The sequence below is a fragment of the Eumetopias jubatus genome, unplaced genomic scaffold, assembly GCF_037043125.1.
Source record: "Eumetopias jubatus isolate StellerSeaLion01/CBP00866 unplaced genomic scaffold, mEumJub1_p1.0 scaffold_16, whole genome shotgun sequence".
In the NCBI taxonomy this organism is placed as follows: Eukaryota; Metazoa; Chordata; class Mammalia; order Carnivora; family Otariidae; genus Eumetopias; species Eumetopias jubatus.
In genome coordinates, this window is record NW_028274822.1 from 88,868,476 (window position 1) to 88,896,427 (window position 27,952).

The 27,952-nt window shown below is 56.2% G+C and overlaps 1 protein-coding gene across 2 annotated transcripts in view; it reads left to right on the forward strand.

The window, feature by feature from the left end:
- The window catches only part of AACS (acetoacetyl-CoA synthetase), a 60,107-nt gene extending 37,183 nt beyond the window's left edge, over window positions 1-22,924 (forward strand). Inside the window, exons 9-18 of one of the 2 annotated variants that reach the window (XM_088019458.1) lie at window positions 574-654; window positions 3,878-4,002; window positions 8,415-8,479; window positions 8,625-8,747; window positions 11,812-11,925; window positions 13,592-13,717; window positions 18,143-18,212; window positions 18,685-18,743; window positions 19,577-19,779; window positions 22,687-22,924. In XM_088019458.1, the coding sequence (XP_087875584.1) occupies window positions 574-654; window positions 3,878-4,002; window positions 8,415-8,479; window positions 8,625-8,747; window positions 11,812-11,925; window positions 13,592-13,717; window positions 18,143-18,212; window positions 18,685-18,743; window positions 19,577-19,779; window positions 22,687-22,824 (1,104 nt within the window). In that variant the 3' untranslated portion in view covers window positions 22,825-22,924. The remainder of the gene's footprint in view (window positions 1-573; window positions 655-3,877; window positions 4,003-8,414; window positions 8,480-8,624; window positions 8,748-11,811; window positions 11,926-13,591; window positions 13,718-18,142; window positions 18,213-18,684; window positions 18,744-19,576; window positions 19,780-22,686) is intronic. The other variant, XM_088019459.1, reaches the window with a different exon arrangement.
- The last annotated feature ends 5,028 nt before the right edge of the window (window positions 22,925-27,952 follow it).

Consider the following 27,952-nt stretch of genomic DNA (forward strand, 5'->3'; position numbering starts at 1 on the left):
AACACACACAGGACGTGATGCTCGGCCGCCGGAGAAGGGGGGCGGGGGGGGCTTGTCATGCTGTCTGCTCTGGAGCATCGGGCCGTGCGTGTACACTTCCCGTTAAACGTTGAGGTCAAGAGAGAGTGGACGGTGCATGGGGGCTGGGGACTGACTGGGTGTTTGGGCTGAAGGCAGGGTGTCGCGGTGTGAGGCTCGCAGTGCGCTGCGGAGACGTGGCAGCCGCATCCCCCCAGTGCTTCCCTGTCACCGTGCTTCCGGGTCCGCGTGCTGCAGGCGCGTGCTGTCGTGCCACGCTCCCGTCCTTCTGCCCCTGGCCGTGACTTTGCCTCCCCACTCCTCTGTGTCTGGGGCTGGGGTCCCACGGTGCTCCTGATCTCTGTGGCTGCCGAGCTCGCAGGCTGCTCGGTGACTCTCGGGTCAGGTCGCAGGGTGCCGCAGGAGTCCCGCTCATCCAAGCGAGCGCGCTCAGAAGTCTGCTTCCTCCGGGAAAGGGAAGGGAGGCCGGCTTCTCCCCCTGGGGCTTTGCGTCTGGGCCGTGTGTGCTCACACTGCTGTCCCGCCTCTCCCCAGGGCACCCTCATCCAGCACCTGAAGGAGCACATTCTTCACGGCAACATGGGCAGCGGAGACATCCTGCTGTATTACACCACGGTAGGCGGGCTCCGAGGGCACCAGGAGCCAGGAACGGGGCTGTGTATCAGGGCAGTGCCCTCCTGTCTGCTGCGCCCCTCCCGTCACTCGCTTTGGTCCCTTCAGGGCCAGTGTGATTCGGTCACGGGTTTTGTGACGGGGGCATTCTCTTGCGTGAGCTGGGTGGGCCCAACGGGAGCACACGGGTCCTGGTACATGGGAGGCGGGAGGGCCAGCGTCAGAGAGGAGATGGGGCGAGGGAAGCAGAGTTCAGAGTGAGGTGGGGTCACGAGCCGGAGGGCGGGAGTGGCTTAAAGGGAAGAGATTCCTCCCGAGAGCTTCCTCAAGGCGCATAGTCCTGCCGACACCTTCACTTTGGACTTCTGGCCTCCAGAACTCTCACATAATGCATTTGTGGTGTTTTAGGCCACTCAGAGTGTGGCAGTTTGTTGGAGTGGAAATAGGAAATGTATACAGGTGGCTCTCCCAAGTACTGTGACAGCAGGGGGTCTGGGTATGGAGGCTGGGTTGGGCCTGAGACTGTGCTGGGGACTGGAGCTGCTCCCCATTGCAGGACCAGCCCCGGAGGCCCCGTGTCCCTGCCGCGGGCGTGGGCCTGTGGCTCCAGCTGCCCCCACGCTAAGCCCATGCGTGTGCTGGCTGGCGCTGCCCTCACAGGAGGAGTTGTGGTGGTTGTTTTTTTAAAGACTTATTTTATTTCTTTTGGAGAGAGCGCATGCAAGAGCATGTGAACAGGGGGAGGGTCAGAGGGAGAGGGGCAGAGCCTGATGTGGGGCTTAATCCTGCAACCCCGAGATTGTGACCTGAGCTGAAATCAAGAGTTGGGTCCTGAACCAACTGAGCCACCCGGGCACCCCACTCACAGAAGGAGTTCTGTTCTGGCCCGAATCCTTGCCGGTGCACCTTGTGGCCGAGCCCGGGTACCCAGCTGGTCTGCCTGGCCACCTCACTTCTCCCTGGGGTGTTTCACTAGAATCCTGGAGAGGCTGCTGCATTCGCTGAGCAAGGACGGGGTCCAGGTGCCCAGGAAAGGCAGATGGCACAGTGGAAGCCGGCGTCCTCCGGGTCAGACGTCACTGGACGTGGGACGGATGACGGATGGGACCCTGCCTCCAGCACATTCTCCTGGCTTAGTGTGGGATATGCGTCATTAAACCAAAGCCTGGGTTCAAGTAGTTGGAGACACTCCTGTCCTCGTTGAACTCTGTAAGATGAACACTTAGGACGAGTTAAAGGAAGTAGTGTTTTATTCCAAAAGAGAAAAACTTGAAGTTGGCTTTTTCCAACCGCAAATATCCAAAGGTTTCAGAGTGATTTAGCTCCGTTTTCTGGATGACGATTCTGTGTTGAGTTTTTAAGGAAACCGAATGTGTTCCCAGCCCGTGAAGTTGATGGCTAGGGCCCTGGCTGTGCCCCTGGGGACAGAGCCCGGCACTCCACGCACTCACTCTGGGAGCACTCCGGATGTGTGGCCATGTGCAGGCTGCCTCGTCACTCGGCGTGTCCAGCTGAAAATCAAGGCCTTGGGCCCGGTGATTGGGGTTCCCCTCAGCTGCAGGGATTTATCCCCAACCCTCCTCCCCGCTTCCCGCACACAGGCCAGTGGTGCCGGGCACTGCCAGGCTATGGGCCCTTTTCATGCAGAAAGCCTAGCGGTGTGATGGAGCGTCTTTTGAGTTGCAGGGAGACCCTGGCAGGTGCAACGATATTCAACTCAGCTGCCTCCCTGCGACTCACGGTTTAAGATGCCAGGGTTTTACATCGAGGGCAAGAACATAATGAAAAGAACTCAGATCTGGAGCGGTTTTCCCAAAGGCATTTCACTTTTCCTGAAGCATTCTGCTTGGGAGGGATGGGCAGGTGGCTTTTTCTGTGGGGCATGCTGGCGCCCCCAGCCTTGGGTGACAGCAGCTGCGGGGATCCCCGCAGCCCGAGCCAGGCCTGCGCCGCGTCCCTAACTGATGGACTTTACAGCTTCCTCGGACAGTGAACTGTCCGGGTCACCGTGCTGCTTGGGCTGCCCAGCGCTGGTTTCTTTTGTTAAGAATAATTCCTTAGTGAAAGAAACTCACCTAGGGATATTAAAACCTGGTGAAAAGGCAGCTTAACTAACTTGAGATTTTTGGGTGACCCCAGCGCTGGTGTCGCTGAGGGGAAGGACAGGTAGCTTTTCAGGGGCCCGCTGGGTTCTTGAGCCCATCACCCAGGCCACCGGTGACTGCTTGCTGAGCCTCTGTGCTGGTTGTCTCTTAAGTGCCCTTGTCTTAACCAGGGGGTTCTTAACCAGGCTGTACCGGTGGGCCGCTTGGGGTGCCTCATGTGGTGCCTGGTCCCCCTTGTGGGACCTGCACAAGGTCACGGGGCGGGGCATCCTCCTGGCCCTCCCTGCCTCCCGGGAGGACATTCCTGCTGGAGCTTTCCTCCGGCTCCCTGGCTCCTTGGTTCCCTTGCTGTGTTGGTTTAGCTCCGGAACCGCCCACAGTTCCCCCTGCATGGATGGGAACACGGTTGCCAGTGGGTTTGTGAGCACCTTTTTGCCTTAAAATGTTTTTTAAATAACAACAACAAAAAAAGCCTTCTTTGCATACGAAAAACATTCACACGCTGAGACATCAGGGTCCTCCTGGGCCGGGGGCGGCCGCGTTGGTCGTGCTCACACACGCGGTCTGCGTGTTCCTGTGGCATGTGTGGATGCCTGCCTGGGTCTCTGGGTTTGTGCACAGCCATGCTTTCCTGTGTGTGGACAGGGTTATGCTGCACCCCATCTGCTGGCTTGTTTTACACGTAAGCTCAGAGACTGGTCCACGTCCGCGCAGGCCTCATTCTTGTGAACGGCGGCGGTGGGCTGACTCCTGAAGGCTTGCCACGTGCTGTTCCAAATGTCTGATGCGGCTTCACGGACTCGTGTGCGGTGTTCCACAGTAGATGTGCGTGTGTGGGACCGCTTCTGTGTTGGTGGACATCTCCTTGCTTTCCATCTCCCAGCGAGGCTGCAGTACACCACCTTTGACCCATCTTAGTGTGCACATGTGCATGGATCTGTACAAGAAACTCTTGGCGTGGAGTTGCTGGGGTGAAGTGTCGTGCATCGGAGATGGGCAGTTCTTGCCAACTGTTGGCTCAGTTTCAGGAGGTTTTCTAGGGACGTGAGAAGCTGAGTGGCAGAAGCAAGGGCACCTGGCCCAGCGTTCGGTTGACACTGTGTTCCTTCTGTCTGTTCCAGGTTGGCTGGATGATGTGGAACTGGATGGTGTCCGCTCTTGCCACAGGGGCGGCTGTGGTCTTGTACGACGGCTCCCCCCTGGTGCCCACGCCCAACGTGCTCTGGGACCTGATTGACAGGATAGGGTAGGTGCCCGAGACACCGTGCTCAGCCACAGAGCCGCCGTGCTGTCGACTGCTCTAGCATTGGTGTCTTCTTGGGAGCGCTTGGCCCCCTCAGAAGGCGAGGGAGGGTGAGGGAGGTTGAAGTTGCCAAGGAGGGTGGGAAGGGGCAGGCAGTCCTGACAGGGACTGACCAAGGAGATGGGGGCCACCCCCAGGGGCCAGGAGTGAGTCTGGAACATCAGGGTATCAGGAGAGGGGATGGGATCTTGTGTCTATAACTCTGGAGCCTTAGAACTGCTGGAAAAGCCCAGGAGAAAGGGAGACAGGGCCAGTGAGGGTTCTGTCTCACGCAGGGCTCCTCCAGCTCCAGGGTGGGCTGGGGTGTAAAACAGGCTGCCTGGGGGATGGTGTGGATATGCCCGTGGAGGGCAGGCGCAGAGCCCAGCACTGGGGCATTCACAGGGTCTGGGCTTCCCACCGCCAGCCTTCTGAGCCTCATGGCGAGAGGACAGTCCTGCTTTTGTCAGCTGGCCCTGGAGTCTTCTTGGACCCGTCACAAGGTTGCTCCGAAATGTTCCTGTAGATGCTGCATGAGGGTGTCTGTGCCTCCATGCCGTCCTGCTAACGGCTCATTTCTTGGTCGGGCGACGAGGGGAGCAGAGGCAGAGCGTGGGGAAGGATGCTGGGCCCTCCCTCTCCCAGTTCCCCTCCTCATGGTCACTGGGGGAAAGTGTCAGGAGACCGTTCTGTGAGTGCTTTCTTTGCTGATGAATTAATCATAACCGGTGGAAGCGTCCCCCCCTCCCCTTGCGGCCCGTGGTCACTGTTGGCCTAATGATCGTGGTTCTGGGGATGAGAATATAGAAGCAGCAGAGCTCCAGGGGCCTCTGGAATGTGCTCATTACTCTAAGTTTGAGTCTGTTCATGGTGGGGAGACAGAAGAGCCACTAATGTTTTTAAATCCTTGGCCATTAATATTTCAAATATAACTTTGCCTGGCCTGGGTAATATTTAAATCCTGACATTTGGCTCACAATATTGGCGAGGAAGGCGATTTCCTAATGAGACTGTTTCCAGAGAAAGGTTAATTGAATCCCTCGGAACTGAGTTGACTTTAAGAGCTTTACCCTTAATACCTGTGAGCTAGGCTCCAGGTGGGGACAGTTTTTGGTGTGTGTCTGTGTGTGTGTGCGCACGCGCGTGTGTGTGTGTAACAGGAAGACGGTTAGAAAATATGCATTATTCGGGCTCAGTGCTAATGAATTTGAAGGATTAAGGGCCCCAGGAAAACCCAGCTGTGTGTGTGTGAGTGTGTGTGTGTACGTGCACTTGCGTATGTGTCTGCATATGTGCACAAGTGTGTGCTTGCCTGGGCAAGAGTATGTATGTCTGCATGTGTGGATGAGTGTATGTGTGTACAGGTTTGAGCGAGTACATGAAAGTGTGTGTGTGAATATGTGTGAGCAAGAGTGAGTGCCTTTGTGGTTGTGCGTGCACGTGGGGGTGAGTGCGTGAATGAGCGTGTGTGCGTGCATGTCTGAGCATTCACAGGTATGTGGTCTGGGCCGATGTGGTAGGCACGTCCTGAACATCTGCCTTCCATCAGCCCCAGACGCTGCTGGAGACATGGCCTTGGCCCTCCACAGGGCCCCTCTGGACCCGGCTGGGAGCTTCCCTGCCCGGTTCATGGAGGCCGGTGCAGCTCTGCAGCCAGGCAGGTGCTGGGGGAGGGGTGCTTGGGAGGGCTGCGGGCCTCAAACACCTGCTCTGACTGCCAGCGGCCACTGAAGGAGGGGGTGTAGGTCAGGTGTGGTGGGAGACCTTCATCTGACCTTTACCTGTGCGCCCCCCCCCCCCCCCCCCCCGCTGAAGATTAAAACTGAGTTACATATGGTCACGTAAAATCCTACCTGTCTGTGGCGAGAGGAGCGGCTCTCCCAAGCCGGCTGACAGCAGGGTCCTTGCAGGCCATTTCAGGGTCTCTGGGTTTTTAAATAATATTGACTAATGTAGGAATGAAATCTTTGCCGATTATTAATGTGTCGGCTCAGACTTACTAACATATCTGATAACAGAGCATTTATTTTGTAGACACAAACAAGGTTCTTCTAACAGATGAATTTTCTTTGTCATTTGGGGTGTATTTCTGGGCTCTGGGAGTCTGGCTTGGGGAATATTCGGGTTAGAGTTGGGGCCAGAACTCTGGGGTCTTTTGTCCAGGCTTTGCGTGTACCTGGGCCAGCATCAAAACCACCTGAGCTCCCCCGTGTTGCCTGTCTGTGGGTAGGAGAGGTCTAGGTGGTGCATGGTGGGGAATGACGGGCTCATCTGGCAGAGTGGACTTGCTAGACAGCCGTCTGCAGGGTCATGTCCGCATCCTGCACATCTCTGGGTGTTTGCTCTGCACCAGGTGCCCTGCTGGGCCCTGGCGTGTGCGTAGCAGTGGTGGAGGCAAGTGGGTCCCTGTCCTCATGGGGCTGCACCCAAATGGGGGAAGAAGGAGAGAGAAAAAATGCTGTTGGTGCCCTGAGGTCAGGGACGCTCCCTGGAGGCAAGGCCGCTGGGGTCTGAACCTCAGGCCTGGGGAGGGGACACAAAACACGTTCCAGGCAGTGGGATGGTGAGTGCCCGGGCCCTAAGGTGGGACAGGCATAGCTGTGCACGGGGAGCCCCCGTGCTGTGAATGTGAAGGGTGGGTGTGGGGCCGGCTGGGGGATGGGGGCGGGAGGCTGGTCCCTCTGGGACTGTCAGGCTGGTTTGGACGGTGGGTGCTTTTCAGCATGAAACGCGACACCACTGGAAGCAACACAACCCGGTGTTTTTAAAGGCTAAGTGTTGCTCCTGAGTGGAGAATGAACCGGGGGGTGGGGGGGCGTGGGGGGGTGGGGGGAGGTGGCAGGGCAAGGGCACACGAAGGGAAACTGATGGGTCTTCGGCTGATGGAGTTCCCCAGGCACGGGGTGGGTGGCCTTGGAAGCGCTGTCTGTGAGCTGCCCTTGGGGCACTGGGGCCGGCACCTGTCCAGCCGGGAAGCTGCCTCATGCTTTGTGCAGCGACCAGGCAGTACTCCGTAACAATACGCAGTGGTGAGCACCCACACAAAGCTCCCATGCTTCATGAGCTGAGTGTGTTTTTACACATCTCCTGCAAGCCCTGGAGATGGATGGGGAGACCTTCCCGTTCTTCCGACAAGCAGGCCTGTGACCCCCACCCAGCACCTGTTCAGGGTCTCTGTGCATTGCCAAGGTCAGGGTTCACAGGGATATGGAAAGAACCACAGAGAGCCGTTGATTCTGGGGCTGTGCAGAATAAGGAATGTCGTTTTGGTGTGGTTGGTGGCTGGAGACCTTGGTGCCGGTGGCTGGGCGGTCACTGCTCCACCATCAGAGGCTGATAGCGTGCCTTATCTTCTGTAAAAATGTAGCTATTCCTGAAAGGGTGACACCTTAGTCCTTGGAGGTGACCTTGCATTTGTGAACCAGACTGGCTGAGTTAATGCAGTAAACATGGGGGACGTGGGAGGTGCCTAAAGTCTCAGTGGGCGGCTTAGTGGTGGCAGGGTGGTGGTCGTGAAGTGAAGGGGGGGGCCGGGAGGAACAAAGGGTAGCAGGCTCGAGGGGCCCTCCCTGCCCAGCCACCCCAGCGTCAGACAGCATGTGGCTGTCTTCCTGGAGGGAGATGCCACCCAGGGGCGAGGGGATGAGGTTTTTGCTGCCCAGAGGGATGCAGAGGGACCTGGATTTTGCAGCCTCCTTTGGGTCCGAAAGACAAGGCATTATTTAGTTAGGAAGAGGGTCTGCAGGTCAAGGGCTGCCTGGCTGCAAGAGCAACTGGGAGGTAAAAGGAACGATAAATCGCGCTCTCCCCCAGAAATACAGTGATTCACGCTCCGCATGGTGTCGGTCTCCGTGTGGATGTGGGGGAAGGACCGTAGACTCTAAACGTTTGAAACGAGAAGAGCTGCGATTTTGTAAGTCATTTAAGAACAGGGGGTGGGTCCTGAATGCCCAGGACGGGCCCTGCTCCCACAGAGGGTCCTGCTGCCCTCTCCACCTTGGTGGAAGGGGCTCGCGTGAGGCTGGAACTTGAGGGGCCTTGGTTTTCTGGCCTCCTTTGGTCCCAAAAGGGCAAGTACCCTGCAGTTGGGAAGATCGTGGGCTGATGTGCGCGTCATTGTCTCTCACATGGAGCCACGTGTTCAGGGGGCCAGGGCTCCTTGCGTGTTGGAGTCAGGGTGCAGACCTGTCCCTGCTGAACCCCGCAGTCAACGCAGGTGTTTGCTGAACACTGGGTATTAATTCAGCCCAGAAAAATGATGTGTCTCGGATTTTGCAAACTTGCCAGAAACGAGTCACTAATTTTAGAAAGCTCTGGAGCGTGGAATGTGCAGGAGCCTTGAGAGTTTCTGTTTTCTTTCCCTCCTGTGCCCTTAGCATCACCATCCTTGGAACAGGTGCCAAGTGGCTGGCCATCCTGGAAGAGAAAAACATGAAGCCAGGTCAGTATGCCCCTCGGGACGCTTGGCCTACACCGCGCCTTGCCAGCCAAGGAGTGCAGAGCCACTCTCTTGCCTGTCTCCTGCACGCAGGCCAGAACAGAGGTGTCGGACTTAGTTTTAATCTTTCTGTGCTGCTTGGCCCTAGTGGAAACCCACAGTCTGCAGACACTTCACACGGTCTTGTCCACCGGCTCCTCTCTGAAAGCCCAGAGCTACGACTACGTCTACAGGTGCATCAAGAACAGCGTCCTCCTGGGCTCCATCTCAGGTAGGGCTTGCACCGTGGGGCGGGGGTTCGGGAGGAAGCAGGGGAAGTGGGGCACGACCAGGCTGGCCCCTGCAAGCGTGCACAGCCTCTGACCCGCCAGGTCCGCTGTCTTGAACTCGTCCCGGGTAAATAGCAGGACGCACATCTCTGCACGGTTGGCTCTTCTCGTTCATGACAGTTAAGTTCTAGAAAGTCGCTGAGTTAGTGACCGCTGAACCATCGCTCCTGGGGGAGGTATGCACACGCACGCACACACATCTCATCTTATATTCTGAAAACAACCTTGTATTATAATCTTATATTTCTGAAAACAACCTTTTCTGGTAGATTCTGTTCTCTTTACCTTACAGAAGAGAAAACAAGTTTCAGAAGTGTTAACTGACTTGCCGGAGCAGCCTCCCAACAGGGTGCTGTGTGGCCGGCCCCCGGGCCAGAGCTTCTTGCGCCCCTTGCCCCTCCCCTCGCTGTCCCCTGGTCTTCTCTCAGCGGGAGCTGAAACCAGAGCACGGCACCGCCTTGTTGCCCCGCAGCTGGGGACGTGCGTGGGGGGCATCTCGAGATTTCCACCACTTGGCTCATGGTCTCAGATGACCTTGAAGGCACCCCGAGTGTTGATCCTGAGGTCATACATTTTAGCGAGTAGGAGAATTTGCAAATACAGAATCTGTAAATAATAAGGATTGGCCAGGGATGAGAACAATTGTTGCAAAATCGTTTATATTCGTTAAAAGCTGGAAATTACCTATATGCCCGGTAGAAGGGGATTCATTGACTAATTTATGGTGCATCCTTAATTTTTGCGGCTGTTAGGAGGGATATGATGAAAATTCTTATTTAGATAGAAACATATTTATTGATACTGAAAGAGTTGTGATATGTTGAGTGAGAGAAGCAGATTGCAGAATTACAAGCGTGGTCATTTTTGTAGATCAAGAAAAGGAATATGTTGGGGGGGCGTGTGTACACCCGTGTGTGTGTGTATATGGGTGTTGGGATTTCAAGTGAAATTTCAATTTTTTTTCCTCTTCCCTTTTTTCCCTACATGAAGTTGTATGAAGACAATTTGTGCATGTTGCAAAATATTCAGAATCCAAAAAGGAAATAGAGTGGTGTCCACCCCACCGCCCTGGCCCGTCCTCCTTCCCCAAGGAAGCCTGTGCTTGTTTCCTGCCGGGGGCGTCTGTACGTCGGTGGGGGAGCATGTGTCGGTGGGGTGAGACCCGTTTAACTTAGGGTTCACGCTGTTCCATTATTTCCCCCTTAACAGTGTGACTTAGAGTTAATTCTGTCATAGCTCATCAGAATCTTTAGATGACTTTAATTTATTTTTCTGAAAACACATCTTTAAAAGATGCCGTGTGATATGCTTGAAGCCCGAGGCTGCCCTGCCAGCCGTCCGCCTTCCAGCTGGACCCGTGGCCCGAGGCTGGGTGTCTCGAGCTGTTTTGGTGGGCAGGGAGGGCTGGGGTCCCGCCAGCATCTGAGAGTGGCCTTGGGACATCCCCTTTCCTTCTGAACCTCAGTTTGCCTGCCTTTAAAAGGGATGGACTGTACCATGTGGCCTCCAGGGGCCTTTCCATATGAATGCTGCCCGCCGAGTAGGCGGACCTGCTGGGGCTCTGGCCATTTATTTAGTGGGGTCATTGGCCTCGTGACAGGTGACATCTATCAATGTTTGCTGCCTGTGTATCACTCTGTGGAATGCTGCGGATCCTGGAAACATAATAGCTCTCCTGTTCTGACACAAAACACTCTTCAAGATACTCCGGGGGCGGCGGGGGGGGAGCAGGAATAGTATGTCTGAGGTGGCCTGTGTGCATGAGAAGGTTGTCTGTGGAGAGGGTCTCCGGCCAGGTGGCAGGGATCCACATCCACTCCTCACCCTCCCAGAGTTCTGGGTCTTGTCTCAAGCGAGAGCCAGATGTATCACCTGCCCAGAATGCTGGTTTGCAGAAGCTTCGGGAAATATGTCTGAGTGGTACTGCTGGCTGACCCGGTGCTGTCGGACCCTCAGCCCTGGGCTGGTGCTGTGCGCATCCCAGCATCCCCTAGAGAGCATCCTAAGCCTCGGGGGGCAGCGCTCACACCTCCCTGGGGCCTGGAGCGCTGGTCAGTCCTTGCCGGCCACTGAGATGAGCGTGGTTCTCATTTTCATGGGGCACACCTGCCGTGACCCGAGGTGTCAGGAGAAGGCAGAGGGGACATCACACTTCCAGCCTCTGTCTGAGGGAAGAAGTACAATCAGTTTCGAGTCGAGGCCAGGATGAAAGCCTGCTGGTTGCTGGAAGCATCCAGATGTCTTACGTGGCTCTCGAGCGCCCTCCACCCTGGGTCGCGCGCGCCGGGCACGGTGAAGGAGGGACTGCTGCTTCAGTTACGGGGGCATGTTCCCCGGCACACACACGCGTGCACACACACATGTATGCAGAGGAGTCGCTGGGGTCAGGAAGCCGGCTCTGTGTGCACCTCCCGCTCACGTCCCCCTTGGGGTCCCTTCCCGCCCCAAGTGCCTGAGTGAGGGGACAGTCGTTGGCAGCAGTGGGTCTAGCTTTGGGGGCTCCTGCCGTTCCTCTCAGTGCCTCCCAGGATCTGATTCCCTTTTGAGCTCCTTCCCGGCGTTGGCGTTTTTCCTATCTGAGACCCAGCCTGCACGGACCCCAGGGGTGCGGCTCCTCCGGCCACAGCAGAGGGCCTCTGTGTGAGCCATCTGCCCGAGCAGTGCCTGTGGGGTAGAGCTAATGGGCGAAGCTTCCATTTTCCGTGAGCCCGAGTCTCGAATTTCATTGTGACCACAAGAGGTCATTTATTTTGTCTCTTATCCAGCAGGAAGACTCGGTCAAAAAATAAATCACTCAGACATGGGTGGTTTGCTGCAATTTCTAAATCATCTTCCCCATTTCTCCCTGAAAAGAAGCACTAACTGTCCGTGGATTTTTCAGTATTTACCTGGAGAAAGAGTAGTGATACCTGTGTTTTAGGGTCTTCCTCCTCTGGTGTTCACAGTAAAAGACGAGGCTGTTTGTCTGTCTTCTGAATTTTGGATCTCCTTTTCCTTTGTTTGCAGGTGGCACTGACATCATCTCCTGCTTCATGGGCCAGAATTTTTCTATTCCTGTGTATAAAGGGGAGATTCAGGCCCGGAACCTGGGCATGGCCGTGGAAGCCTGGAACGAGGAAGGTGATGGCTTCACTAACCGTCTTCCTTTCTGTGTCTGGGCGTGACTGGTAGCTCGGAAGCACTCGGATGTGTAACTGCCCTGAGAGGGGCAGCCCAGCTCACTTCTAGCCACCCACCGGGTTCCCCGTCCCCAGCCCCCTTCGGCCTGCCCGCCTCAACAGTCAGTGTCGGGCAGGAGCACAGTGGAGAGCTGTGTTCAGGAACTGCAGGGGGGCCGTTGTTCTCCCGGTGTCCAAACCCCAGAGACACTGCTCAGGCAGTCCCACTGCCCTGCTGGTCTGACACCTTGACCCGGACCCAGTGAGGGAGCTGGAGGTTGGCCTCTCTGACAGTCTCAGGGCGAGCTTTTGCTTTGTAGCCTCTTAGTGGCTATTGGTAAATCAGCAAAGCCTGTTTGTATCTCCAGCACCTAACAGGGCCTGGCCTGGCGTGTGGTGTGTGCACTGTACAAATTTGCCCTGTAGCCACTGTTATTTTAACTGGGCAGAGTGAATGGGGAGTTTGTGTGAGGAAGAGGGAGAGACGTCAGCCATGGTGGTTCCACCAGGTTAGGGGCTGTAAGTCTGGATAGCACAGGAAGGAGCTCTCTTTCTAGTTCACTGAAAATGTTGCCAGAGACCTTTCCGAAAATCAGTTCTTACTTTCAGAAGAGGACTTTTCTCTGGTGCTCACAAAAAGTTCTCGGCCCCATATATCTGTTTTCTTCCCCACCGCCCGAACCATTTCTCTTGGTCTTGGGCACTGCTACATTCTGTGGCCTGGTCGGGGGGAGATGCTCCTGGCAGAGAGAAACCAATGGCCGTCTCTTCAGCTTCCAGATGTCTGTCTGTTCTCTATCTCGGGGGTTCTGTGGGGTGGGATGAGCTGGGCCAGGGAAAGGAAATGTGGAAACTCGAGCCTCCCAGGACGCACGGTGGGATGGTGACTTTCAGTGCGAGACCCGCGGTGCTGTGCTGTGAAAGGTGCTGGATAAATGGGCCCACTCACTGGGAGGGATGCTGTGCTGCCTTCTCTCCTCGGCTTCCCCGGCCTGTGCTGTGCCCGGGGCTGGAGACTGCGTGCCCTGTGGAGCAAGTGGGACTCGGTGCAACCCCCTTAGCCTGCAAGTCGGGAGTAGTGAGTGAAGGTGAGGATAGGTTGGGACCTGGTAGTGCAGGAATCCCATTCCTGGGAGATACTTGCCCGTATGAGCAAGGAGAGGCGTGCACGTGTGTTCGTGGTAGCATGTTTGCAGCAGGGAACAGAGTTGGGAACAGTAGAGCTTCCCCTTTAGGAGGAATAAATGGCCACAATCGCATGTGAAGACTTATAAGCAGTGAAAACAGATGAACTGGAGCAGCGTGTAGCCGATGAGCGAATCACCCCGACCCCACGCTGGGAGAGCAAAGCAGGGTGCTGGACGCACGCAGCACGATGCCGTTTGCGCAGTTTGGAAACACGCGGGATGACTGTGTTGTTCAGAGACACGTGTTGATGGAGTGAATGTATTAATACACATGTGGGAAAGATAAATTTCCTTTAGAAGAGGGGTTTGGGGGAGTCGGGAGGGAAGGTCACTGGGGGTCATTCCCAAGTAGGGTGTGTAAGCGACGGAGAGTGTGAGTATGCACCACGGTGTGTGGCTGCTGTGTGTGGTCACATTAGTTTTTCATTCTTCCTGAACCAGGAAAGGCAATCTGGGGAGAGAGTGGTGAGCTGGTGTGCACCAAGCCGATCCCCTGCCAGCCCACGTGCTTCTGGAACGATGAGAATGGGAGCAAGTACAGGAAGGCCTATTTCTCCAGATTCCCAGGTAGGTCGGTCTGTCGGGGATGCAGACAGAGCTGCCCAGACTCCGCTGGGGCTGGGCCTTCAGGGTCTGGTTCTGAACCCCCCCCCCGCTCACAGCTCCTTCCGCCGGTGGGGTGAGAATGAATGTCGGATCAGTATCTTGTCACATTCAGCTTGAAGCTATCATGTGAAACTGGAGTCTGGGTTAGTTTCTTCCTTTTTTTTAAGATTTTATTTATTTATTTGAGAGAGAAAGAGAGTGCATGAGTGTGGGTGGAGAGGGGCAGAGGGAGAAGGAGAAGGAGAGAGAATCTCAAGCAGACTCCCTGCTGAGTGTGGAGCCCAATGCAGATCTCAGGATCCTGAGAGCATGGCCCTGAGATCAGGACCTGAGCAAAACCAAGAGTCAGATGCTCAACCGGCTGAGCCACCTGGGCGCCCGTGGGGCGGTTTATGCTTAACTAGCCTCTGTGCGCAGAGCCCCTGGGCCCCGTGTGCGGCTGCGGGGGGCCGGCACGAGCACCGGTTTGCCCGAGGGAGGGCTGCGGGCCGCACACCTACCCAGGATTGTGCCTGCCAGTTCGGAGAGAGACAGCGTGTTCAGGAGCAATCTGGCTTGGGGCTCTTCCTCTCTGCCGTGCGTGCACCCTCACCCGGTCCTCACGGGACTATTGGAGGAGGAGTGCTTTGGCAGTGGGATGATTTACAACCTGCCTGTCACTCTCACACAGACTGACACCCTCGCGTTCCATCTTCCGAGTGGCGCCTTGCCCCCGAGCAGGGAAGTGTTTTGTTTCAAGCTCTGACTCCCGTCTGCCCTTACCTTCGTTTGTCAGCAGGCGCGAGTTGGCGCAGCTCTGCCAGTCACAGTGTAGCAAGCCCTCTGTCCCAGAGTGGTTTTTTCCAAGTGTTTGCTTTCTTCGGTCTCTAGGAAGGTAATTTGATTTTGCGTTAACTGCATGTGGAGGATCAGAGAAGGGCAGGTGGCTGTCGGGGGCAGAATTTGCTGTGGACCCCTACCGTTTCTCCGCCTGGCTTTGCACGTTTGCACGTCCCACATAAAAACCACCGAATCTGGCATCGCACCCCCACGTGGGCGTTGGAGGAGCACCCCAGATGTGGCCTGGTCTCCACTGGGTACCTGCCGTACTTAAGCCCCACCTTGGGTCCTGCCAGCATGCAGCTGCCCAGACGGCGTGAGGCGGGATAGAGGGAGCTTAGAGAGAGAGAGAAGCGTTCCTCAGATGACCCTGAAGGACAGGGCAGGGGCTCCTGTCTTAGGAAGAGAGTAGAATCTCAGCTGGAGGATTCATCTAAGAAATCCGTCTCTTGTCTTCTGCAATACTGCCCATTGGTCTTTGGAAACTGTCTTTCCTAGAACTTGTTACGTATACAGGGTTAACACGATAAATGTCTCAGGATTGATTTCAGAGTCTTTCTTTTTTTTGAACTTCTGGTATTCCCTCTTGGAGAAAACAAATATTTTGTGACCTGTTATATTTCCAATTTTCCTTGGCTGCCAGGAAGCTCAGAGTTGAAATCATTGCTTGGTTGCAGCAGTCCTCTACCCCCAGGGCAGGGTTTCTGATTCTCTTTAAAGAATCTCATCATGCAGTCGGTTTTATAAGTAGTTTCCTCAGATACTTTCTGAGGGTAGGGGGAGGTATATGAGCCAGTACAGAAGGAGGAAAGCAATTAAGATAATGGGACTCTGAAGCTGTCGGTTGTGGGTGGGAGGGACACAGAGAACCTGACTGTCCATGCCCCACCACTGGGACATTCTGACACTGTACTGGAATTGGTGACTAAAGGAAACAGCTGGAGGCCAAGGTTGTCGTTTCTGTAGCAGGAAGCAAACTCACAGACATCGACATCATTAGGCCAGGTGAAAATGTAAGCAGGCAGTGAGATCCAAGAAATCAGTAAGCAAAAAGAAGAAGTTCAGCAGAGGGAACAGTATCTCTCTCTTTTGTATCAACTTTTAAAAGGAAATGTGTGTGTGTAAGTCTGTGAATAAATGCACAACAAAGGGTTATTTGAGTGGGGGAATTATGAGCTGTCTTGCTTTTCTTTATATCTTATCATTTTTAAAAACCTAGTAAAAATTAAAAGAGAAATTAAAAGCAGACTGAAGGAAGATTTAGACCATTCTGATTCTATAAAGCAATGATTTCAGCTCTGAGTTTCCTGGCAGCCAAGGCAAAAAGGGAAATAGAATGGGTCCAGATAAGTGCAGGACACAGTCCACTCGGGAGGCCAGACCTGCCCACCAACTGTCAAGACTTTGAGCTTGATGACATGGAGACAGCCAGAGTTTCCCTCAGCCCACATCAGAAGAGTTCAAAGTGGGAAGACGCCCCGAGTCGTAACTGCTGGAGTCCTAGGTCCTTCCATAAGAGAAGCGTGTGCGGTTTATTCACGATGGCGCATCTACAGATGTGGAAAGCCATGCCATCATTCTCTCATGCCCAAAAACACATGCTCACCGTAGAAGATTTCCTCCAGGAGGAAAGCCAGAGCAAGGCTGGGTCCCCCCTGTCGCGCTGGCGTGCTGTCGCTGAAAGGGGGCGGAAGGAGCCAGTGTGGTGAGCACAGCTGGAACTGCTGGCTGGGGGCACGGGAACCTGCAGGGAAGCCTGCATTTCTCTGCCGTGACCACCTGGCAGCAGAGCCACCCGCCCTGTGTGAATTTTTTCTCCCGACTTTGGATTGTACGAGGTGGAAGTGCTTCATTGTATTTTCACAAATGACAGTTCCTTCAGCGTGCGTGTGCGTCTTCCGTTTTGTCTCCATTTCCAGGGCCTTGCGTTCATGGTCAAACTCCTGGGAGAGCCGGCTCTGCACAACCCAGACTGTGTCGGGGGCGGGCGCCCGGTCCCCGGATGAGAAAGGACTTGGGGGCGGGCGGGTGGGACGTGCCCTGTGGCCGTGTCTGCAGCCCTGTTTCCCCCCACATGGCGTCTGTAAGCCCGGTGTTCAGAGTAGCTGTCAGATATGCTTCTGCAGAAACTTGGCGTATCGCTTGCAGTCCTAGGAATGATTCTTTTCCCCTGTTTGTGTACATGAGTCTTTTGCAAGTCCCATCAGGAGGAAGGGGTTTCTGTCTTTGGCATGGCGAGGAGGGGAGAAGGACCTGGAGGCCTGCAGCCCTCTTTTGCACCAGAAGAAATGAGCTCAGGAGGCCCTTCGTTCCCAAATTGCCTCCCAAGGACCACACTACCTCCAGATGGACAGATGTCCTGGCCTTCATCTGGGCAGGAGTCTTAGTCACTGCTCGTGCAGTCTTCTCATGACAGTGAATGAGCAAGGGGATAAATGAATGCAGTATGTTGTCACGGGTGGCGCCTCCCGGACAGGTGCAAGCAGACGGGGTTCACACCTCCAGCCAGGGAGTGTCTCCAGGATTGCAGGGAAGGAGGTGCTCTCAGATGCCCTTTCTGGGCCGCAGGGTCTTGGGGCTCATTTCAGGAGGCCAGGCTGCCCCTGGGGAAATGACTTCCAGGTGGCCGAGAGCCAGGGGAATGTGCTGTCCATCATTCACACCCGTTTGGCCTCCGTTCATGCGGCTGATCAGGGTCACTGCCTTTGGTGGCAGGAGGAAGCTTCTGGCTGGTTTAATTGCTCCCTTGGCAATTCCCTTGAGGCGTGACTTCTCTTTCCTCTTCCGTGCCGGTGGAGGATGTGGCCAAGGCTGGCGCTTTGATCCCTGGGGATATTAGCTTTGCTGTATGCCAAGACGAGGGCCTCCCTGGGAATGTGGCCATCCCAGGCCCCAGCTGCACACCAGGCCACACGGGGATGGTGCAGGTGATTGGTTTCAGGGTCACCTCTGATCCCTGCCCCCACCCCACCCCATTCCCCTGCCTTCCTTGTCCCCTGGGCTTTACCAGCCAGTGAGCTCCGTGCACATGGCTCGTGCCTTAGCTCGGGCCTCTGTTAGTAGCTTCCCACTGGTCGCGCTGCTGCTGTTCTCCTATTCCAAGAACGGCCCAGCCCCACCAGACTAGCCCCCTCCGCTGTCCCAGACAACCCTGTCTTCCTAAAGCGTGCCTTGTAGTTTCTACCCTTCACTCAGAGGGCCTGCTCCCAAATCTCCCGTTGACCTTCCCTGGCCGCCTCTCGCACCCTCCCTGCCGGGGCTGGTCCCAACCCCGGGAATTCGTGAGGCCCTTGTTGGCGCCTGAAGGAGTGGCGTTCTCTTGTGTGCTGGTGCGTGTCAGAACTGGGCGCACAGGGGCCCCTGCTAGACGCTGTGCTCCTGGGGGCAGGAATGGTCTAGTCCACTTCTACCCCTGGGCCCCAGCCCCATTCCATACCTGTTTCTGTGCCTCAGTCGTGTCTGTTGACGAGCATCCTGTTACTGTCCTGCCTGCCGTGGCCATCTGTCCAGGCAGCTGGTCAGGACCCCTTCTCCTTGGGATGACTGAGCACCTCTGCCTCCCTGCAGGTGTCTGGGCGCATGGCGACTACTGCAGAATCAACCCCAAGACTGGGGGCATCATCATGCTGGGCCGGAGGTGAGGGTCTTTAGAGGGCTTCTCTTCCCTGGAGCCCCCTTTCCCGGGGCATCCAGGCAGGGACAGGAGGCATCCCGCGTCAGCTGCCCGAAGGCCAGGTCTGGGCCTGATCCACATTTCTGTGCCCAGAGTGGGGTGGTGGGCCTGTGGCAAAGGTGTGTCCGTCCACGGTAGCAATGGCCCTTCCAGAACGGGGAGCGTGTGGGTATTGGGTGCACAGCATGCCTATACGGGTGGGAAGGGGCAGGGGGGTGACAGGTGTTTCCACACAAAGGGGACTGCTTTGTTGTCTGGCTTGGAGTTAGAGAGAGAAGGTGACCAGTGGGGATAAGGAGCCGGGGGGGGGGGCAGGGGAGCCTTCATGACTGGACCCAGTGTTGCCGTGTGGGAAGGGGGTAACTGCCCCCGCCCCCCGGGTGACGTGCCTCACTCAGGACCCGCTGTGTGTTCGTGACCTTGTGTCTCTTTCCAGCGATGGCACGCTCAACCCCAACGGAGTGCGATTCGGCAGTTCGGAAATCTATAACATCGGTACGTATTTTCCCTTTCTCCTCGATTTATTCTCAAGTCATCCAGGAAGGAAGGAGGGTGTGTCCTAGAGGGAGCCCCAGAGCCTGCTTTCCAAAGAGCCCGCCTTTTGGCATAACTCCAGCCCATTTGCCTCAGAGGCTGTGAGAACATGTCCTTCTTTCTAGAACGTACCTCATCCACATTGCTTGTAGCCATAAAGCCTCAGAGGCCCATCCCTGTTCCATTACATTTTATCTTCACAGTGAGCAACCTTGGGTTGCTTAATTGTGTCTCGTCCTTACGGGTGAAGAAGGAGAAGCACAGAGAGGTTGTGTGATTCCTGGAGGTCACATAGCACCGTTCGGGACACCACATGCAGACAGTGGGCCTCACAGCTGCAGAGTAGAGTCATCCGTGGGCCTTTAAAATGCCCCACCCAGGCCCCAAAGTCAGCCTCTGTAGGAGGTGGCTTCCTACAGATGTCATGTCAGGGTTGTTTGTGTGGCCAGGATGGAGAAGTCCTGATCTGTCTGCCTCCAGCCTTTGTTCCTCCCACCAGTGGAGTCCCCGCCACTGGTACTTGCTGCCTTTTTATTTTTAAATTAATTTGTAATTAAGCGAGTAAGGCCTGTGTTTGGCTTCTTACAAACACATCGACCATTGCAGCTCGAGCTAAAGCTCCGACCCTTGCCAGTGATGGGCGTTCTTCTGTTTGTTCGCCTTGAGGGGCTCTTCCCAGGAGGGTGGAGGAGAGGCAGCTGTCCCCAGCAGGATCGGGCGGCCGGCTTCCCCCTCCTTCCTCACCGGCCATGGTGGGCTGGTGCGAGATGTGGCCCCTTCCCCTGTGTCTGCAGTGGAGGCCTTCGAGGAGGTGATGGACAGCCTCTGTGTCCCCCAGTACAACAAGGATGGGGAGGAGAGGGTGCTCCTCTTCCTGAAGATGGCTTCTGGCCACACGTTCGGGCCTGAACTGGTGAAGAGCATCCGCAATGCTATCCGCGTCGGCCTGTCCGCACGGCACGTGCCCAGCCTCATCTTGGAGACCAAGGGCATTCCGGTAGGTCGGCCGCCGGGCTCGGGCTCCTGCCCCCGGGCAGCAGCAACCAGAGCACCCTCATCCCCCCGAGAGCCCCCACACGCAGAGACTCATCTAGAAGCTTGTTCTGCTTTATATATAGTTTGTCTGCGTTGCCTGGCAACCCCATCTTTTTTACCCCAACATCTCTCCTTTTTTTTTTTTTTTTTTTTGTTAACCCTTCCTGAATTGCATGTAAAGTAACTTCTGCTAAATACCTGTGTTCAGAGGCTAGGCAGGCCCAGCCCTGCGCATCCAATGGGCTTTTCCCCGGTGCGGTTTTAGTTTGTTCTTAAAATTATTAATGAGAAAATTAATATTAACTTTTTAAAGAGCCGCTGGGGTGCTGTTGCTCTTGCCTTTTAATTTTAAGTTTTGCCTGTGGAAAGAAGAGTCGAATCTATTTAGAGGCATGTCTCCAGAAAGCTGCTCCCCTTCTACTTTGTTTAGGTTCTGGGGGAGGAGGGGCGCCCAGATTGGATCTCAGCTTTAACTTGGACTGTTCCCAAGGCGAATATCAGCTGGGAAGAGAGGCTGCCGTGTGCACGTGCACACGTGTGTGCACAGGGTGGGCTGAGTGCACAGACCAGCCAGGGTGTATGGAAGTCTGCAGAACAGCGGTTCTCTGATGGGGACACAGCGCAGAGCCTGCTGACTGGGCCCCCATGGGAGACAGCTCTGATGCTGCCCCGAGCAGGGCCGGGACTTCCCCTGTCTACCTGCTTCTTTTAAATTTTGGTTATGCACAGGAACTGTCTGAAGCTTGGGAGTTCTCTCTGTCTCTCTCGGTTGCTGACTCCTGGTGACTCTGGGGACCGTGGCTCTCGCAGGGAGGAAAGGCACTTCTTGAGTCCATGATATTTACTGTCTTCTGCTGAGGGCCTAAAGCTTTCCTTCAGTGAACCAGTTCTGTCTGCTTCTCGAATATTTTGGAGCACGAGAGTTTGATTTTCCCCTTGGCTTTCTTTTGTTGAAACAGGACGTGTGTCCTTTGCTGCTGGAAGGGCTACCCCCCAACTGTGTGTGCTCATGAGATTAGTGGCACGGTTTATCCGAGAGATGCAGGAAATGGTGGCCCGTCTTTCTGTCCTCAGCGTGGCGCTCGGGTCGCCGTCAGCCCCCGCTCTCCCCAGGTGCTGTCTCTGCTGTCTGGTTGGGTTGGGAAGTCACTCCAGGGTTCCCTGAGATTTTTCAAGGCCCTTGTGTTTTCAGATCCTCCTGATCTGAACTAATGGATTTGGGGTGGCCCCGTGTGTCGTGCGCTGGGGAGGGGGTGGCCTGGCCAAGGAGACTTGGGGCACTTGGGGAATTGCGAGGCCGACAGGCCCCAGGCAGCCACAACTGCCCTGACCCCAGCACATCTTTGTCCCTGCTCACAGCTGAGACGCCTGGCCCACCCCAACGGCAGGCAGCATGACGTGTGTGCCCCAGGAAGGCCTGAGCAGCAGCCGGCGGGGGGTGGGGGGCTCTCTGCCTCCCTGCCACCCTCCTCACCAGAGGAAGCAGTAGCGGGATTTCTTCTGAAACATGGTCTTCTTTCTTTTGTCAGCTGATGGAAGATATAAATTATTAGCTCCCCTGAGCCGTTCTTGGAGCTTTTCTGTAAAGCTAACAAGCCCATACAGTTGCATGAGACTCTTGCATTTCGGGGCGAGAGGGGCTAACACCCACATGACAGGCAGTCCCTCGGAAGCTAGCGCTTAGATCCTTAATTAGTTCACACATCGCCCGAGTTTTTCAAATGAATGAATTTTAATTACATCTCAGGTTAAAAAAAAAAATAGTGCCCATGGAGGAGAGATCAGGGCACCGCCGTTTTCCTTAAGGTCTCTGCCCTCGAGTCCCCTGCCCCCAGACACCCGCCCTGCCACCAGAGGCACGGGGATCAAAGGCGGAACATGCGGGCCACAGATTTTAGGGGGAGCTTTGAACGTTTGGAAGGAGTCTGGCTGTGAGGAAAGTAATACCCCATCCCGACCTGATGAACGGTTCTGAGGGAAGATTTGGGGGAAGCTTGGTGAGGCTCATGGACGAGGCTCGATGGCCAGTTGATGGTGACGAGGTGGCAGAAGCCAGCCTGCTGCTGACATGATGCTGATGGCCCGACTTTATGGTACAGAGAAGGGTAATGAAGTCAGTCTAACTGACGAAATAGAAACAGTCTGACAGTGAGGCACTTGCAAGAGCTGTCTGTGTGTGAGCCCCCTGGAGCCCTGTCCTCCCGGCAGGGAGAGGTGCTGGACCCCCCTTCATGCTCGAGGAGGCAACTGGGCTTAGGGAATCAGCCCACAATCCCCCAGATGCAGTGATCCAAGTGCCACCTGCTCACCGGGTGGAAGGCCCCCTCCCTGGCGCACCTGCGTGGCTGGCTCCAGGCCGAGGTCGTTCGGTCCGCGGTTTGGACGTTTGTTCTGTGGTTTGGTCCTTCGGTTTGGTTGGTTTGTTCCGTGGTTTGGTCCTTCAGTCCGTGGTTTGCACGTTCGGTCTGCGGGTCTGTGGTTTGCACGTTTGGTCCACGGTTTGGTTGTTCGGTCCATGGTTTGGATGTTCGGTCTGTGGGTTCGCGGTTTGGACGTTCCATCCGCGGTTTGCACGTTCGGTCCGAGGTTTGCATGTTCTGTCCATGGGTTCGCGGTTTGGACATTCCGTCCGTGGTTTGCACGTTCGGTCCGCGGTTTGCATGTTTGGTCTGTGGTTGCACTTTTGGTCTGCGGTTTGCATGTTCGGTCTGCAGGTCCGCGGTTTGGACATTTGGTCCGCAGTTTGCACGTTCCGTCTGCGGTTTGCACGGTCGGTCCGCGGTTTGCACATGCTTGGACCCGGGAGCTGAGGGCTCTCTTCCCCTTGAGACTCAGCGCTGTGTTTCTTTCGTCCGCCCCTCCCTGGCAGTACACCCTCAACGGCAAGAAAGTGGAAGTGGCTGTGAAACAGATCATCGCTGGAAAAGGCGTGGAGCACCGGGGGGCCTTCTCGAACCCCGAGACCCTGGATTTGTACCGGGACATCCCCGAGCTGCAGGACTTCTGAGTCGGACCGGCTCGTCGGCACCCTGCCACTCACATCTGTGCTGTGACTTCCGTGGGTTCAGGACGTTACTTTGGGAAGGCAAGTGTCCACAGGCTGGGAGGAAAGTCATGTCTGTCCCGCAGTTGCGTCTGGTGGCTTCCCCATGTTCTTCCCGGGTCACGTCCTGACCTTCAGAGGCCGAAAGGGAGCATTTGGTTGTGTGTGTGGCAAGGCTTAGAGAGTGTGTGTCTTTGTACAAGTGTTCTTGCACGCGCTGCGAGGAGCCGGGGGTCACCTGTGCGTGGACGGTTGTGGCTGACAGCCATGGTCACGGCCACGCTTCCTGCGTTGGCTGGCGCTCTGGCAGCGGCGGCGCCCCTCTGAGGAGCGATCTTGCCTTCAGCCTTGGGCCTGTAGTCCCCTTTGCTCTCTTCAGGTGTAAATCTGTGTCTCCCTTTTCCGTGGGTCTCCTGGCTCTGGCTGTCATCCCTTAGGGACTGGCCGTCTGCTGTGGCACGTGGACTGGTCCCCGGCGACCGACCACTCCTGCGGGTCCTGGTGCAGCCGCGTGTCGTGCCCACCAGACCGCCCTGCCTGGCGAGCAGAAGCTCCCGCTTGACAGCTCGTGGGTTTCGTGCTTTAACAGGGTCTCCTTATTTCATGGACTTCAAATGATTTAAAAATGTTGTAACATTCGTTATCTGGTGTGTGTGGGTGCTTAAAAACTGGATGTCCGCCCTGCGGGGTGGAGTTGCTTTCGGGGAATCGGCTGGCCGCCTGGGCAGCGGTCACGGGTCCTCCCGCGTCGGAGCTGCCTGGCCTCAGGGGACATGGCCTCGCTGCTCCTCCCCTCCCCGGGGGCTCTTGGAACCTCATGTGGAAGCTGTGTTCTCAGCAGCTGTAAATTGAGTCACGGGTTAGATCACTGGGCAGTTCGTTTGTATTCTCAGTTCAGCACGTTAACGAATTCCTGTAATCCTCATGTTCGTTTTTGTATTTTTAAAAACTGAGCACAATGAAAACCTTTTTCGAATCCCTTTTCTTCTGGATTATACAAACACAGGGGGAAAGCACTATGAGGAATTTATGCAATAAACGTCTGCATATATACATTTATGTGCACACATCTGTGTGTGTGACGTGCTGGCCTCTTCTCTGGAGGGGTGACTGGATCCGTGTCCGAAGCTGCTTGTGCTGAGGGGCCAGCTGGGGGCTGCGCCCTGCGGGGGGGCAGTGTTTGGCCATGCAGGTGGGACATTTCTGGGCCCCGGGTGACTGAGTGACCAGCGGGGACTTTTCACCATGAAGCCAGCTCCCCGGAGGGGAGGCCTGTGCTTACCCTGGGTTCCCCCCTGGTTCCAAGCAGCCAGGTACCCGGACCACAACCTCTGTCATCACAAGAACCGTATGTCGCTGGGATGGCGTCACAGAATCCAGGCTTCGTTTGGCAGGGCTACTTTCTCTCCTGTCTTGGGAAGGTGGAGGCAGGCGCATACCCGGGGCCTGGGTCGTGACTGTGGGATGAGCAGTGCCCATCTGAGCTCCACCATCCCCCGTCTGCGGCCGCCCTGCCTCTCACCTTCCATCGTGTTCCCGGCAGGAAGGAGCAGGAAGTGACGAGAGGGCTGGGTCAGGGGCAGAAGGCCCCCTCTCTCCGGTCTGTCCCCTCTTCATCAGCCAAACAGTGGCTTTTCTGGAAACCCCACCCCGTGGGCCTCTGCTAGTACCTATGTGACCTGACGTGGGCCACATGGCCACCCCTAGCGGCAAGGGTGTCTGGACATCTGAGCGTTTTTATTTATTTTATTTTATTTTATTTTTTTAAAGGTTTTATTTATTCGTGAGAGATAGGGAGAGAGAGAGAGAGAGGCAGAGGGAGAAGCAGCCTCCCTGCGGAGCAGGGAGCCCGATGCGGGGCTTCATCCCAGGACTCTGGGGTCATGATCTGAGCTGAAAGCAGACGCTTAACCATCTGAGCCACCCAGGTGCCCTGTGTGAGCATTTTTAAACAGGACCTGTCACCTTTGTCGCATTTGTTTCTCGTTGCCGCTGTAACAAATTACCACAAACTTAGTGGCTTAAAACACAGATTTATTGCAGTTCTGGAGGTCAGAAGCCTGATGCAGATCTCCCTGAGCTAAAGTCAAGGTGCGGGCCGGCTGCGTTCCTCCTGGAGGCTCCAGGGGAGAGTCTTCCTTGCCTTTTCCAGCTTCCAGAGGTGCCCTCATCCATGACTGCTGGCTCATCCCTCCATCCCCAGAGCCTGCAGTGCCTCCTGCCCCCCACTTCCACACATAAGACCTCTGTGATCACGATGGTCCCACTCTAGTAATCCAGGATCATTAACATCTATTGATTCGCAGGCTCACTTCCATGTGCTGCCTTAAATCTCTTGGCCACAGAACCTAACATCTTCCCGGGGCATGTTTGGGGGCCTTACTCTGCCCCCCTCACTTTGCAAACACGGTCGGGTCCTGCTGCTGAGGAAGACGGGAGAGTGGTCATCAGGAGCTGTGAGCCCCGTGCTGGAAGAGCTGGGCGGTTGGGACCCCTGGCTGTCGACTGACCCTGGGCTGAGCTTGTCCCCCCTGTGGGACTGGCCTGCCAGCCTCCCTCCTGGGACTTGGGCCCGACCCCGCAGGGGGCTCGGAGCCCACGTCGCACTGACTTGCCAGAGGCGTTGTTCAGGCTTCACTGCATGCCCTTTCAGTTCCAGCCAGACCCCCAGGCTGGCCAAGCCCACACATCTGTATTAATAAGCTGCGCGGGACAAACTTCATTAACGAGAGCCAGATGATCTGAACAACAGCCCTCGGACGCCCGCGGTGCGGGCTCTCCCATGATGTGCCTTGGCCCAGGTATTGCCCTGAAAGCACCCTCTGGTCAGCTGCCTTCCCCTTTGCGATGCCTGCAGGTTTTACCCCCCCCCCCCCGGTCTCTTTCCCATCCCCCCAGTTCCCCACCACACCTGAGTCCCCAGCTTTGCCAGGAGCACGGGGGCCTACAGTGCTGCCCGGCGGGGGGCTGCCGGGCCTCTGAGCAGCTGTCCTCCTCTGGGTCCGTCTTCCCACCTCCAGGAACTTTCTCAGGGGTGGGGGGGACTGCGCCCACCCCCACCTCCTCGCTTGTGCAGACAATCCTAGGGACCCTGGAGCACTGTGTCTGGGTCACTTGGTCCTTGACACTCAACCCCGCACCCTCCCTTTGTGCCATGCTTCTCTGCACTGGCTTCAGAACGATCCCTCTTGCTGTGGGCACCTGCTGGCCCCCTCCCTGCATTCCGAGCCCCGGAGGACCCCAGATCTGCTCCCTTATCTGGATCCCCAGCCCCTAGCAAGCCCCTAGCAAATGGCCTGAGCCACCGAGGCTCGGGAAGGGTGTCTCCTTGACCTTTTAACCCACTGTCATTGTGGATGTTTGTGGACAGGAGAGTCCCTCCCCTTGGGCTTCAGGTGCCCAGGGCAAGGTGGGGAATGAACTCCCTTTGAGGGCCCAGCCACATCCCCAGCTCTGGATTTCGGCCTTCAAAGGGAAAGCCGCACACAGATTTACGGGGTAAGTGGTTGTCATTGGGGTACAGGCTCAGCTGCTATCATGAGTCCCCCTCCAATCCAGCTCAAACGGAAACAGTTTTTCCCCCTGCAACAGCTTTAAGGTGAATGGGTGGCCTGGGGGTGGGGGTGGGGGTGGGTAGGTGGCTTTGCTCTGCAAGGTCGCGCAAGTGACCCGAGCTTCTTCCATCTGGGTGCTGCACTGTCCCCTGCACGGCGGCCTGGTCCCTGTGACCCGTGCCGGCTGGTTGCATTCACACTGCAGTCCCCTCCCTTCTGCTTCCTGCCCATCAGCGACCACTTGTCTCACAACCACACTCAGCTGCGCAAGGCTGGGCAGTGTGCTCGCCAGCTGGGTCACGCCTGACCTGCAGCTGGCGAGTCTGCCTGGGGGAGAGGGTGTGCGTGCGTGTGCGCGTGTGCGTGGGAAGGCGATGCTTCCTTGTGTTTGTGTGGCTGCATTTTGAAGGTAAATTGTAAAGTTTATGAGGCCAACTTGTTGGCTGTTATAACATTTTGGCCGTGTGTGTATATGTGTTGTGTGTGAACACATGCATGTGTGTGTGCGTTGACATTACACATTTGTCCGAACCCAGAAGAACAGGGCATTGGACACGTCAGCCGTCTGTGTTTTCGGTCAGGGTGAGGGATGCGAGCCTGGCGCCCATGCACACGCGGCCAGCCGGGAGACTTCCCCGTCTCGCATTGCCTTGCCCGACTGTAGCTGCTCACGCCTTCGCCCCTCAGCCTGGGTCCCAAGCAGCTTCCAGTTTGGGGACACCTTTCTGTGTCCAAGTCAAGCGGCTTCTCCTGGGTATCTGCAGGGCCGGGGAGCGGGCACTAACTTACTCTTTCAGCAACGTACCCTGTTTGTCACTGGGGCCAGTGGTCACCGAAGCGTGGTGAGCCCCTTGTGCCGTGGAGTGAGCCCGTCGGGCAGGAAGGCAGGCGACCAGCAAGGAAAGGAGAGAAGGTCTGACCAGACACCATGGTTGAGGCCTCTCCAAGGAGACGGCGCTGAGGCCCGGCCTCCGAGGGAAGATGCCCCGCGAGAAGGTGGGAGGTCAGCCTGCGGGCATAGCAGAGCGAGCCAGAGCCACGGTCCCAAGAAGGAATGGACTGACCCAGAGGAACAAAGGAGAGAAGAGTACATTTGATTTTGAGAAAGGGTACAGAGCCGAGTGGGAGAGGGGCTGCGGTGCAGAATGTGGAGCGTGGACTGTGTTCCGAGGGCCACCAGGAAGCCACGAGGATTTTGAGTCCAGCAGTGGCATCAGTGGATGCGCACTTAGAGGGTGGTGGGGCAGAGGAAAGGTCTGGATTGGGAGCTGGGTGCTAAGACGTTCCAGCTTTCTCCTGTCTCTTTGTCCTCTCTCCTCTCGCCATGGCCCCAGCACCCCTTGTGCACAGAACTTGAGGACCGCTGTGGGTCATCGAGCACATAGGTGCTGAACACACCGCCGGGGCTGGAAGGAGCCTGTCCGATTTGGCCAGAAGCCTGAGCTGGCTTTGACGAGCTGCGGTTCTTTCTCTCCGGGCCACGACTGCCTTTGCCGTCAGTTCTAAAAGCCTGCTGCCATTTCATCCCCACGTCTTTG